The sequence below is a fragment of the Daphnia pulicaria genome, chromosome 5, assembly GCF_021234035.1.
Source record: "Daphnia pulicaria isolate SC F1-1A chromosome 5, SC_F0-13Bv2, whole genome shotgun sequence".
NCBI classification, from domain to species: Eukaryota; Metazoa; Arthropoda; class Branchiopoda; order Diplostraca; family Daphniidae; genus Daphnia; species Daphnia pulicaria.
The window spans coordinates 4,601,208-4,614,528 of record NC_060917.1 but is presented as its reverse complement, the minus strand read 5'-3'; the positions used below and the strand labels follow the sequence as shown (position 1 = coordinate 4,614,528).

At 42.7% G+C, this 13,321-nt stretch overlaps 3 protein-coding genes and 1 long non-coding RNA gene across 8 annotated transcripts; all 4 read right to left on the bottom strand.

The window, feature by feature from the left end:
• Positions 1-201: 201 nt before the first annotated feature.
• LOC124341429 lies at positions 202-1,116 on the bottom strand. 5 transcript variants are annotated; one of them, XR_006918242.1, is made up of 4 exons: positions 957-1,116; positions 819-866; positions 687-760; positions 202-614 (listed from the first exon to the last, which is right to left on the bottom strand). XR_006918242.1 is itself a non-coding variant. In XM_046794530.1 (3 exons), the coding sequence occupies exons 1-3, from the start codon at positions 1,041-1,043 to the stop codon at positions 441-443; spliced, it is 348 nt and encodes a 115-aa protein (XP_046650486.1). In that variant the 5' UTR covers positions 1,044-1,116; the 3' UTR covers positions 202-440. The 5 variants fall into 5 exon arrangements, 1 of the variants encoding a protein (XP_046650486.1); XR_006918239.1 differs by having other exon boundaries at positions 687-866; XR_006918240.1 differs by having other exon boundaries at positions 202-760; positions 814-866.
• Positions 1,117-1,555: 439 nt separating this feature from the next.
• LOC124340856 lies at positions 1,556-5,113 on the bottom strand. The gene is made up of 4 exons (XM_046793592.1): positions 4,901-5,113; positions 4,608-4,763; positions 4,225-4,546; positions 1,556-4,154 (listed from the first exon to the last, which is right to left on the bottom strand). The coding sequence occupies exons 2-4, from the start codon at positions 4,758-4,760 to the stop codon at positions 1,846-1,848; spliced, it is 2,784 nt and encodes a 927-aa protein (XP_046649548.1). The 5' UTR covers positions 4,761-4,763; positions 4,901-5,113; the 3' UTR covers positions 1,556-1,845.
• Positions 5,114-5,567: 454 nt separating this feature from the next.
• On the bottom strand, positions 5,568-6,144 carry LOC124341466. Its single transcript, XR_006918271.1, has 3 exons — positions 5,862-6,144; positions 5,678-5,801; positions 5,568-5,609 (listed from the first exon to the last, which is right to left on the bottom strand). It is a non-coding gene; the product is annotated as an uncharacterized LOC124341466 (long non-coding RNA).
• Positions 6,145-6,969: 825 nt separating this feature from the next.
• LOC124340810 (protein stoned-B-like) lies at positions 6,970-13,301 on the bottom strand. The gene is made up of 10 exons (XM_046793495.1): positions 11,720-13,301; positions 11,453-11,645; positions 11,224-11,387; positions 10,968-11,157; positions 10,762-10,895; positions 10,469-10,695; positions 10,168-10,405; positions 9,922-10,090; positions 9,348-9,781; positions 6,970-9,273 (listed from the first exon to the last, which is right to left on the bottom strand). The coding sequence occupies exons 1-10, from the start codon at positions 13,299-13,301 to the stop codon at positions 8,942-8,944; spliced, it is 3,663 nt and encodes a 1,220-aa protein (XP_046649451.1). The 3' UTR covers positions 6,970-8,941.
• Between the last annotated feature and the right edge of the window lie 20 nt (positions 13,302-13,321).

Sequence of the window (13,321 nt, the reverse complement as noted above, 5' to 3'; positions counted from 1 at the left end):
AAGTAAATACAATACAAAACACACTGCAGTGACTGCACCATGAATATACTAATGAATTAAATCTTAAGCTATTACTTATTCTTTCAAATAAATTTGGGGGAAAAAAAAACAATTAATTCCGAGACACAAGAGAGAAGAGACGCAATCAAGTAAGACATTAACTTGTTTTATTTGTTTCTGGATCAGTAATTACACTTTTTGTACTCACTCTGGCCAGCTATGTTTGAAGGGATTGCCGTGTTAATAATATAAAAATAAATTCAGAAAACGAAAATAATTATAAGACAAGTATCACAACGACAAACGACATTATGAACGCGAGAGGAAAAAAATAGAAATGTGAAACGGTAGGGATGGGTGAGGAAAAATACAAGTTGAGTTGCAAAATAACTTGTAACAACAGAAAGGGGAAAAAAACGCAAGGAAAGAAGAAGTTCAGCTTACAGCACGATGAAAATGGGACCGAAGGCAGCGGCCAACACGAAGGCCAAGTCGGAATCAACAGCGACGGAAATTAGCACCTGTCCAACATCAACAATAAAAGTGTAGCGTGTGCGATCAGTAGCACTATTCCGCATTATTCAATTATTGATAGATGATTGATGATCTCATGGCTGAATACAGACAATAATAACACGTTGGAAGAAGGGGAATTCATTCGCACCAAACAATTTCTTAATTCCTACCACTGAAATGCCAACGAAAGAAACCCCAACGACTGAAGTTCCGACCACTGAAGCCCTGACGACAACTACTCCAACTACAACAATTTCGACGACTAATAACGACACAAACACTAAACTCTTGTTGTACATTACCTGTAGTCTTGTTGCTCTGATCGTGATGATCCTGATCATCGGATGCATCTACATGGTCATCGCCAAGAATTCACGCAAGTCAGTCAATTAACAGCGTCCATTAACTTCAATATCTCAAGTCTCAACAAGTTCAATTACCTTATGTTTGATATTCCGGAATAATGCAGGCGTAGTAGAGAATCTTTGGCGTACGTAAGAAAGTTGTTGTTTGTTAACATCACACATGATTTCCAATTCCAATGTTAATATCTACAATCAAAAATCATATATAGAATTCGATACTTACATTTAAGCAAACCAATCGACAGTATTTAGTGTTTTCACAAAAATTTTAAAAAAGAAAGAAATTGGTTGACTTATCGAGAAGCTGATTAGCCCATTAACATCAGTGGCTCGGTATGCACAAGATCCAGATAACATCCTTTTGCCGCAATGAAACTTCTCATCATCCCAGATAATCTCGGTGTAAACACACCGCGGAGTAGTGATTGACACATTAGTAGCCAACAGAGCAGTCACGTTCCTACTGTGTGAGTGATGTCCATTTGTCCACACCCTTAGGCGCTCAGCTAGTTTTCCTATTGAAAAAAAAAGAGTCCGGAAAAAGATTATCGTATTCCTTTGGTCTCGGTCCTACTTGACATTTCATCTTGTATATCGCTACATCCAACAACCAAACTCGGCGACATAGACCTGAAATAAATGTCAAACTTTTGAAAATAACCGAATAAATGAAATGTAGAAAAGTTTTCTGTATTCCCGAAAAAAAGAAAATTTTAGAACAATTTCCGCTAAGGCGCGATAAAAAAAAAACAATAATTCGCGACTTTTCAAACCAAGAATAGCAACTGGGTTCTCATTAACACCAAATTAAACGAAATGAAACAATTAGACACAAGAAACACAAGATATTTTTCAACCAACTTTCCGAATAGAAAGAAAAAAAGAAAAATTCAAACATGAAATGTTAATTCATATTGAAAAGTTTTTACCGATTCGAATTGACGAGATAAGAAGAGATTTGAATTCATTTCCTATCTCTACAACTACGGCGGATTCGTTTGGAAGGCGGAAGAGATGAGACGCAGGAGGTAGATTCAGATGAAACTGGATCGTTCTGCTGAGATGTTGTGATGACATTGATGACTTTGGATTCGCATTCTTCGGCCGGGAGTAGGCGGAGTCGTCGATCCTGAAGCTCCAGCAATTCGGTACGCGATTCGTTAAACAACTCGACGTGATTCCGATGCAAATCGCGAGTCTTGTTGACGACGCATTGAAATTTCGCGCCTTCTCCTTTGATTTTCGTTTTGGCGCTGTATCCGTCGTCCAGCTGATTGGGACCAAAGTATTTCTCGCACCAAGTCTCCGCCGCTTGTTGGCTGTGGAATCCGGGGAAAGTTGCTCTGGCCTCAGAGGAATGAAAAAACTTCTTCAACGGCGGGACATCATCAAAAACGGCGGTACCCTGGATCCAGCTGAACACGGGCAGGCGCATCCCCTCGAGATGATTGATGCGAGTAGAGACCAGCAAGTTGAGCGCCCATTTCCCGCCCATGGTGGTCAAGGCCTGGTACCAGACGTCGGCAGAAGCGACAATCATTTTGATGGCGTCAAAGTTGCTCTGGTTAACAAGTTCTTGAGTAATTTTCTTGAGTAAAATCGCGTCGTCCAGTTTGAGGTAAAAGAACATGACCTCTTCAGCCAAAGCTTCCGGGATAAAGTAGGAGAGCAGCTTCCTGTGCAGACCCTGTTGCACTTTCTGGCATTCTTGGATGTTGTCAAGTTGGGATCGGCAAGTCGTCTGGATTCCATCGATGACGAAGAAGAGCATAGGCAGAGGAAGCAACTCAAGGCCATCGCCGAATGTAATCAATGTATGCAGCGTTACCAAGCCTCTGACCTGGGGATTCTCCTCGTACATGCGGAAGACCATGGCGGCACAGGTGACGAGGGTGGAGACGGACAAGCTGGGCATCACATTTTTAGACTTGGAGTAGAGAAAAGTGACACATTTGCTGCCAATGTTTTCTGCAACGTCTTTCAAGTCGACGTTATAAAGTTCCATGACCAAGTGGGCGAAATTTTCAATTTGCTCCAAGGCCCGATGCTCAGAGACGAGATGGCTCATAAAATTCGAAAGCGAAACGGTAAATCCAACCTTTTTAATCAGACGGGCCACTCCGATGGCAATCGCTTTGCTCCTTAACCCTCCGTACTGTCCGAGGAAGTTGTAGGCCAACCTACGCAGTAACCTCACTCCGCTGTATTGGGTATCGAATTGAAGGCAGATGGACACCAGACGCCGTGTTCTCTCTTCCAGGTCGACGGCCTCCAGCCAAAATTTGTCTGGAAAATCCAGGCAGAATGTTATCACTCGATTCAAGGCTCTGATGTTCTGGTTGGCCTCCAGTTGGTCCAGCTCAACAGTGAAATTGCAACTGAGCATCAGGGCCAATGAATTTTTGGGGCTAATCACAAGCACAGATCGAGGATGGAATACATAGCGCAAGTTACTCGGGTCGAGACTGTCGCCATCCATTTTCAGGCAATTACATTGGAGCGTGTAGAGACTGTGATTGAAAGGGATGACATTCGCATAGATATCGACCTTTAGGGGTGGTCTGCATTCGACGATTCGACCGTCGAAACAGGTCAGGCTCGCAATCTCGACATAGACTCCAATTACGCGATAGACAACGTCAAAGATTGTCTGTGTTTCTTGCCGTAGACATTTGCAACGTTTTTGTACGCAGCACAAACAGTTGGCAATGGGACGCTGCGTCTCCGAATTCTCCTCGTCGGTTTCCACGCTCTCCTCTTCCGAGGGAGTCTCGTTAAACGGTCCGAAGAAAGTTTTCGGTAATTGGGCCAGATACATGTCGACAGTGCTAACGGAGAGAAGGAGCTGAGCCAGAAGGCGATCTTTACCTTTCAGGCGGCCAAAATTGAGCTCAGACGGGGCGTAGCGATGCTCGAGGAGTAGGACCAGCATACTAGGCTGGTAATTCTCCATTGGGGCCCAGTGGGCAAGAGTCTTTTGAACATCGTTGACGGCTAGAAAGGTGTTGAGATCCACAGACGGCGACAGGGAGGACAGGAGAGGGGTCGTTTCGAGTTCCAACTCGAATTGCATGGTCAATCGGTAGCCAAACTTGACCTCTTCGTAAATATGCTCACAATCCGAGTAAAAAGTAGTCAGGTAGTAATTACGATCACTTCCATCGCAAACATTATACAAACGAACTTGATCATTGAGTTCCACTTTGCTTCGACCTCCTTCGTGGCCACCTTCAACTGGGATTTGTAATACCATTTTCATAAATGGTCCTTTAGCTAAAGAGTAAAGAGATAATTAATTATTCATTTTGGACAGTAAATTATGAATAGAATTTTAAAATGGTACCTTTTTCTTCAACAAAGGACCACTTAAGATTGCCTGACCAGTTGTCGTGAGAGTGACCAGTTCCACAAATGATGACACAATCTAAGGTTGATTTCACTTTGAACACTAAAGGGTCCAGACCCATTAGACGTAACATTTTGTTGGTTAATGCTGGCAAAGTCTCAGAATACTTTTCAGCAAGAGCAGTGAATCCATATTCTGTTAACAGTTCTTGTCCCATAATTGGCCACAATTTTTTTGACTTCAACAAGTGTTTGGATCTGTCTGTTTGGTCTGGTTTATTATTTCCTTTAGAAATTCCACAAGTTAGCTTTTTCAGCTTCTATTAAATACAAAAAGTTTTGTTGAAATTTTCCTTTGAAAATGTCAATAGATTCACTTACTTCAAGGGAGACAGGTACAGGCATGTCTTCACAGTTGTTTGGGAACTCGTTGATATCCAGTCTCAAATTCGCTGAAAAATGACAATCCGTTGACAGTGGATCAAGTTTGGAGTGTATGGCCACCTCCAAACCATTTTTAAAACTCTCGCCCATTTTCTTGAAAAATGAAAGAAAAAAACAAGTCTGGTCAATGAGAGAAAAACGAAATTGACATGAGGCGACTTGAGGTGGCTATTCAGTTTCACGCAGATTAAACCCTAACTGTTTCATTGAGATAAAGTTTTATGACTCACCTAACAGTATAAAGCACCAGATTGTTACTCAATGTTCAAAATTAACCGATACTTTTTTTTATTATTATTTGTCGAGCTGTTGTCGAGTCGACGTCACGTCATCGATGTCCAAACAAAGAACTTGCCGTCGTAAATGCCGTTTCCAGTTTATCCCGCGCAGGACAACGGATCGTGGAAGCTACTCGAAACTGCTCGAAATGACGTGATCATAAATATGGCCGCCGCGACGTTGCCATGATTTGGGTACGCGTTGCTTTATTGCTCCAAAAAATGTGATCTTGCTCAGTTTTTTACTAGGGCTCGCGTTGCAAGCGTTGGCCTTCGGCTAAGTGACAGAGCTATAGACAAGTTCGGGATGCTGAGTTGCACAACCGCTAAATTAGGATCGTGCGCCAACGGGTCCTTTTAACGTTGTGGGGATAGTAGAAAGCGGGTTTTTTATTATTTAAGCATAGAATTACTTATCTAATCTTAGAAATGTTCAGGATTATCGTTGTTTAGAACATTCTGCTGTTTATAGAGTAATTTGAAATGTATAATTCAGCTTAGTTTACCCATTAAAATTAAAGAAAGTCCAAGCCTGGGATGCTGTTTAGTCTTTTCTTGTGTTTTTTGACAGATCTGCTGACAAGTGACAAGCTCAAACACACAAGAAAAGACTAAACCATCCATCACAGTGGAAAAACACTAGCTTTTCAACACATAGCATCTAATGATGAAAAAATTATGTATAGAAATAGAACATTAGACTCTACAATGATTATGTGTGTGTCTCACCTATTTCTGCTATGGAATAATTTGCCATGTCAGGAAGCATTGCAAGTTTGCAACTAATACCCTTGTAAGTATCGACTCTAGCCACAAGTTGGTCACTGTAAGTTGATCCATGCTACATTTACTCCTGTAGAACAAATTCAGTTTAAAGATTAAACTTTTCTGCATCTGGGCGATTAAGAATTACCAGTTGTAAACATGTAGTTTGGCACAGGTGGGTTGGCACTGTTTCAATATACTGAAGAACATGCTGAAGTTCCTGAAATGACTTAATTTAGTAAGAGACCAATTATTTAACTGTTTACCCAAGTTGCTGAATGTTTAATCGTTTTTTTTCAATGGAAGCAACTGTTGGTATGTGTCTGTGGACTAGGACTAGGACATAACAAAAAGCTGAATGAATACAGTGAAACTTGGGAATACCGAAACATGAAATATTAACTTAAATAAAATTCGGAAGTAAACGCCAATTTTTGCCTGGCTGGTCACCTATTTTCGGTCCCTCTATGAACCAAAATACTAATCTTTTGTAAAATAATTCGTCTGTAAAATAGTATATATATTTAACATTTTCGAGTGCAGACATCAACCGGTTGTCGCAGTGATTAGCGTCTCAAGCTACGACTCTTAGGAAGAATCGTTCGAATCCCAATTACATTATTTCTTTTTTTTTTTCATATTTGTTGTCTATTAATTTTGAAATAATTTAAGCTGGAAAATAATACTTAATTACTGTTATTGACTCATTTTTTACGATTTTATAGCTTTATAAGTACATAAGCAAAGTGGAATCGGACTTAGAAAATTTTCAAACCGTTCAAACCGATAGCTCATAGTTCACCCAATTGTCCACCAGGCAGCGCTGATCATAGGTGACCACTGGCTTCAGCCGAGATAGCCGATTCCAACCATAAGTTCCCCCACCATACTAATACACCATACAAAAACTACCCCTGGGTATACCACGCAATTCCATTTTCAGGTTTCGGCGGTGACTGAAAAATGTGGGACCGTGGGTTGAAAATCGCGTGGCAGGGAGTATAGGCTTCACTGAATTTCCGATTTTATATCGATCGGTAAATCGAGACGGGAGCCAATAGCAAGGCCAGATTTCGGTCACGTGGGGGTAGTTTTTCTCTCTAAGCTCCGCCTTTTCCCATTTCCTTCCAGGGAGATTTGAGCTCTACGGGAACCCTGTTAAGGCCCTCGGCAGGCTAAAGCCTTAGCCTCAGGGACTAGTGTAGCTATAAACCCTAAATTTATGAAACTTTATGGCAATCGATAGCTCGTGGTGAAAGCTTTATCAATTTAGTTTATTCTTCGAAATCAGTTTTTATAAACAATGCAGCGCCAACTCTTAGACATTTCTTTTCAATCCCTTTCCTTTATTTGAAAACAGACTTTTTTGTTTTTACACACGTGCTGCTATAACGAAGAGATTTCAAAGCAATATTGACTGCGGAAGCATGTACAATCAGATCGCGTACTAGTCATAGCTGATAAAATGTCACATGTAAGGTGTGGGGGGGGGGGGGAGAAATAGAAGGATGTACAGCATAAATAGGTTAATATAGAAGAAGAGGGAGAAACTTCTCGTATGAAGTAACCAAATCAATTAATCAGACTCTTCAATGCATCCAGTTAAGACACACGCAACATTAGACGCCATACGTAAAATCAAAATCAGTCGTCACATTTAAATGTAAGTTGGTACAGTTGAACCTATCTAATGACGAGTGCGCTTTTTGCCATCAAATAAACATACTTAATATCAATGACATAATTGTTATTCCAATACTGCTGAAACTCCTTTTTTTGCGAAACACGAATTTACCAATGATACACTTGCGTGATTAAAACATTTAACAAATGACTCGGTAAGAATGAGACCATGACTAGATTGCACTCACCCGGCTCAAAGGGTTAGATTTTCATCTATCCTCTAGTCGGATGTCTTATTATGAGACAAAACCGAACCAGAAGACACAGAAAGTTAACCCTGGCACGTCTTAATAACTACGTTTTACAACATATAACGAGAGATCAGAGCGGGGGAAAAGTTATAGACACAGAATGCTTTATACAGAAATAATCGGGCATATCAACGCGTTACAACTTCGACTTATTAAAGTCACAGAAATACTTAAGAACATTATGAAATTGGGTTAATGATGGCACTGGCGCACGGGGTCCCTCAAGCTCACCATGGTGAGCTTTACGGCAAGTATTTTCTTACATAATATTCAGTCGGCAAGCGAGTAAAACAAGAAAACATGAAGGGAAACATTTCGGAAAACAAAAAGTTAACTTAGGCAAAATGATTTTACTTTCTTTGGCTGCAGCTGTATATATGTGCCCTTGTCGGACGACAGAACAGGGCGCTAAAATGAGATTAAAAAAAAGACAAGAATCGTAACATCGATTAAAATAAGCTATGCAATTTTTATAAATAGTTAAATTAATCACGTGGGGAATGACAACATTTGAAAACGGAGAAACTTAAAATCATTACACACATGATATGCTGAATCTAGAAGAGGTACACATACGATGTTCAACGTACCGTAAGAACCGCAAGAAAGAGAAATGAATTTCTCTGTTCACTGAATACCGTTCTCTTGCTACAAAGCCCTGTAATATCAAACTAAGGAATGCTGGGGACAGCACACGACATGTTGATCATGATAAACAAGCACAAATTATTTGGGGGGAATTTTGAGATCACACGTCATTCGTAACCATATCATGCCCTATATATTGACGATAAAGGGGGAGGAAAATCGTTTCGTGTACCGTACCAATACATGTGAACATATGGATTAAACTGATTTAAAATTAAAACGAAATTATGAGATTTGACGACAGCCACTTTCGAAGACACACAAAACAAATTATTTATCCTGTGTGAGTTGGTGCACAGGATTATCCTTTAAAAAAAAACGGCCTTTGTGACACAAATCCGTTTAAATTCTAGCTGTAGAAAATTTTGCCTTTTAATTCATTGCGGCAATGAAGAGAAGGAGATTCATAACGGTCCGAAACATATAAGGGCCTGGTTGGTCCAATGAAACGAGAACACTCAGAACACGATTTAGTTGAAACTTAGACTGAAGACAGTCCTGTCTGAAGAAAAGTCCATCAAGGTGGAAGTAGCAAGCTACAGTATAACATGATTTTAAGAGTACTTGAGACTAAGATAACGACGACGAAAAAGCTATCTTGACATCGAAGAAACGGTATAGTTATCTTTAAGAACAAGCGAACAACTTAATCCGAATCGCTGTCAGATTCCTCGGGTTGTTCGGCAGCTGGTGTCAACTGTTGACCAGTAGTTTCGACCGCTGTCGCCGCCACATAAGCCGCCGGCCCTGGCCCGCTAGTGTGGTCAATCTCGACAATATACTCATGCCTGGCCAAGTAACGAACGTATTTCTCCGGTGGATCGCCCGTGCTGACAGCCAAAGAACGAAGGGTCGTGTGCGAAACGTTCGTGGCTGGCATGGTGAACTCGACGAAGCAGTGCCGCGCCAAAGTTTCGGGCATTTGGTCGTACGATGTTAAATTGAGGCGACAAACGAAACTGTGCGTAGTGTAGGACCCTTCATTAAATAAAAACGTAATAAATTTAATCGCCTTTTTTTTTATAAATTTTTGATTGGGAAAATGACAGTACCTTGCCCTTCTTTGGGAAGGCGAGGCATCCGCCATACTATGGCCCGGTGATGGTGTTCATATTTGGCCGAACCAGATGAAACCTCGATGAGAGTGGGTTCCAAAGTGTCCACAGCGCCCAGGAAACGTTCAATACCTTTAATCTTGCCCATGCGACGATGAGAAGACTTGACCGAACCGTAACGGAAGTGTTTCTCCACCCGGAACATGTAGATCCAAGATTCGGGGATCGGGAAACGAATAGCAACGTCTTCGCATGGAATCTGCCCGTACTTGCGGCTGATGTAGCCTGGAACCAAAACGTCAGAGCGCAACTCTACTTTGTTGCCGGAGACGCTGAAGGAGGTGCGAACTTGGAGCGGAAGCTCACGATTCTTTGGTGGCCGGACGCGGAAACGCAGCAATTCAATGTAGCACGCATCAGGAGGTCGGAATCTAACGAGATATACTTTGTTTAATTTTATTACATCATCAAGGCTAGCTAGGCTTTTGATTAGGAGAGGCTTACTTGACAGTTTGAAATATTACTTACTTAAGATTACTTACTTAACTTACTATTACATACTATTACTTACTTGACAGTTCGAGTGTTTTCAAATTCAGTTTGATCGACGCAACTATGGAATTCGACATCTTCTAGACGAATCCATTCCTCGGTAATAACTGGAATGATGTCGTGACGACCGACAACTTCTTTTCCCTGTCGGGGCAGGTCGTTGACACCCAACTCCACGTCAGGCAATCCTTAAAAAGCCAACGAGAATGTTAATAAAAATAATACAGCAAGTGTGGTTTTAAAACTATGTGAAGAACAGTCCTACCTGAAAGGAAAGACAGAACGAAGACACGAACACGAGCTATCTGTCGCAACACTCTGCCCATCTTGTCCTGTTCGACGTAAAATTCGTCGACTGCCGTCATCTGAACTTCGTCCGTCTTGTAGCCTATCTGGGATTTCTCCCTAGGCACTGTCAGTTTGAAGAGAGATTCTTCGATGGCCGAACTGAACTCTTTCAATTCCTCGTAGCTGGTTGTTCCAAGTTTCAAAAGTTCCGATATCTATTCGGGAATAAAATTATAAATTGCTGAGAATAATCATTTGTTATTGAACGTTAAACTCACGTGAGGAGCGTGTTCGACGGGGATGCCCAATTTTCGCAAATCACTTCCGAATTCCTTGACGCCATTGTAATCACCCTGGATAGCGTAAGCGGCAAACTGCTGTAGACGGCTGGTAAGGCGCTCGGCTTTGGTCACTTGGCCAGGCCGAATACCTGGTCGTTCTTTGTAAAACACGTACTGAACCTTGACAGTGAAGATTTTACCATAATGGTCAAATTGCTGAGCACCTATCATATATCCAGAATGGAGTTATTTTCATTTTCTTAGCATGATTTGAATTGAAATGTATTTACTAATGTCAGAGACGGAATAACAGGGCTGGAGCTGTAGTTCCTGGAATGGCTCTTTGTCGTCTTTATTGCTATAGAGCTGTATCACAGGGAGATCGTTGTGGACTCCCAATTTGACAAACACTTTCTTCCAGAATCTGTGGTGATGACCAAGGGTTGATTTCATTGCTTATAAATTTGAACAAAACAATGAAAATCACGTTATTTACCTCTGGCTAGTAATCTTCTTTTTGTTGGGTTGCCGCAATTGCATCTCCCAAATTTGACCAGTGTATTCCACGCGCGGGAATACTTCTAAAGGAACCGACTGATCTTCGTCGAAGAGAGGTGTCATAGGCGAGTCCTCTGAATCCCTGCGTACTACCGTCGACTTCCTCTCTGGAGGAATATACGGTTCGTCTATTGAAACGAAGAAATGAATAGTCAGAAACCGTTCGAGAAGCTAGGGAATGAAAATAAACTTACGTGCTACCACAGGCACCTGTTCCGGAACCAGAAATGGATTCAGGCTTTTGGGAGGAGAATACTCGTCACTGCTGGTTGTGTGAATCGGAATTCGGGGTGGCGGTGCCAAAGCAGGGGCAAGTGCTAATCCTATTTTACCGTCCGAAAATCCCTCGCTACGAGGCCTTTAATAATGCGATCAAACTGTTAATCGAGTAACATAGTAAGGTATACAACTTAAAACGCGTACTTGATCGAGAGAGCAAATTCCGGTTGTTCTTCGTCGGAATCGTGTGAGAGTTGACGATGAGATGACGGGAAACGTGGGCTTCCATGCGGAGCTGGTGGAGGCTCGGTGAGAGCCAAAAACGGATCGAAACCTTCGCTCGCTCCAAAACCTAATAAGCTGTTTGATTCGGGTGTTCCAGTGGCAGTTCCCCATACTAAACCACAAATATATGGTTATTTTTTAAAACATTTATCCACGACAAATTGACGGATGCTAAATATAACTTACCGGAACTACCCTTGGCGCTGCCTCCAGCTGAGAACGGGTCGAACGGATCATTTTCAACCATCAACATGTCCTCTCTTCCAACGCTTTCAAAACGAGAAGAAAATGCGTCAAACTCCTCAGGTTGATCGTTATCGCCCCGACTGGGAATAGCAATCGGCTCTGATTGCAAAGGGCTTTTTATCTCTGGATACACTAGCGTCGGAGTTTCCTGTGGCTGTTGATAGTTCATAGTCAACGATTCTTCTTCGACAGTTTGGGCCACTTCGACAGTCGGTTGAGCTACTACCAATGCTTCCTGTTCGAAGAGAGACGACTGAAGCGTAGATGGGGCTAAGACGAAAGATGTTTCCGGAGCTATCGGGCAGGGTGGAGCTTGCTGGTCCAGATCCACGAGAAAAGTATTTTCAAAGACATCGCCCGCCAGCAAATCTTTGTTCTGTTCTTCTTTCTTTTCGAATAACTTTAAAATGTCATTATTTGTGCGGGTCCTGGGCTTTGGAAGCCCCAACAAATCAATCTCTTCGGCTGGAGCAGCCTCCACCACTGGTTGCGTATTGGCTGGAGCTGATGAGAATGCTAAAGCCTCCAATTCGGATGTTGGAGACGGCTCACCAAAAATGCTGGCAAAACCTTTATCGGCTGGTGGAGGTTGTGGTTGTACCGACGAGGCCGTCGTTGGAGCTACTACCGGTCTTGGAGGTGGCCCGGGTGGTGTTGGCCTAGCTGGAAGTTGTTGAGGTCTTTGAGGGACAGCCGGAGAAGAGGGTCTCGATGTGGGGCGTGGCGGAGGAGCAGTTGGATGTTCCCCTAAATGATCACCTAAATGATCACCTAAATGATCATCGTGGAGCAGGTCTACTTCGGCATGTTGAGTAGGACTCGGACACGGCGATGGTGAAGGAGACGGCGAGTGTGAATGCATGTGTGGGTGGTATCCTGGAACTGGACTGGGAGCTGTAGCTCTCAAACGGTCCAGCAAGTGTTCGGAAGTGGCCTGCATGGCTCCTGTAACGGATAGAATCAGCTGTTGAGTTTCGTGTGGGGGCGACGGTCTTGAAGGTGGTCTAGGTGGTGGAGCCGGCCTGCCAGGTTTGGCATTGCTGAGGCTTTCCGGTATTGGAGAGGCCATTGGCGACGGAGTGGCAACTTCTAATATGTCAGCGGCCAATTCTTCTGGTAGCGGAACGTCAACCTCCAACAGATCGTCCATTAGCTGATGATGTTGTGGCACGGACGAAGCGTCTGGAAGATCGTATGGGCTGGCCATGTTATCTTGCATTTGCATGGCCCCGCCGGAGCTCAGCCAAGCAAGACTGTCGACATGTTCGTTGACCGATACTGGATCCGACTCCATGGTGGATGATGCAAAAGGGTTGTAGACTGCATTGGCGCTTGGCTGTTGTGGAACATCATCCATCAAGAATGGATTGCTGACGGCGCTCACACTCGCCGGAGCAATGTCAAAAAATGGATTCGACACTGCAGAAGGTGCTGGTGTTGTCGTTGATATAGCGAAAGGATTTATGGTCCCAGATCCCAGAACTGGATTGATGTCATCCATCATAAACGGATTAGCTGCCATTTTTAATTGAATTTAGAGCA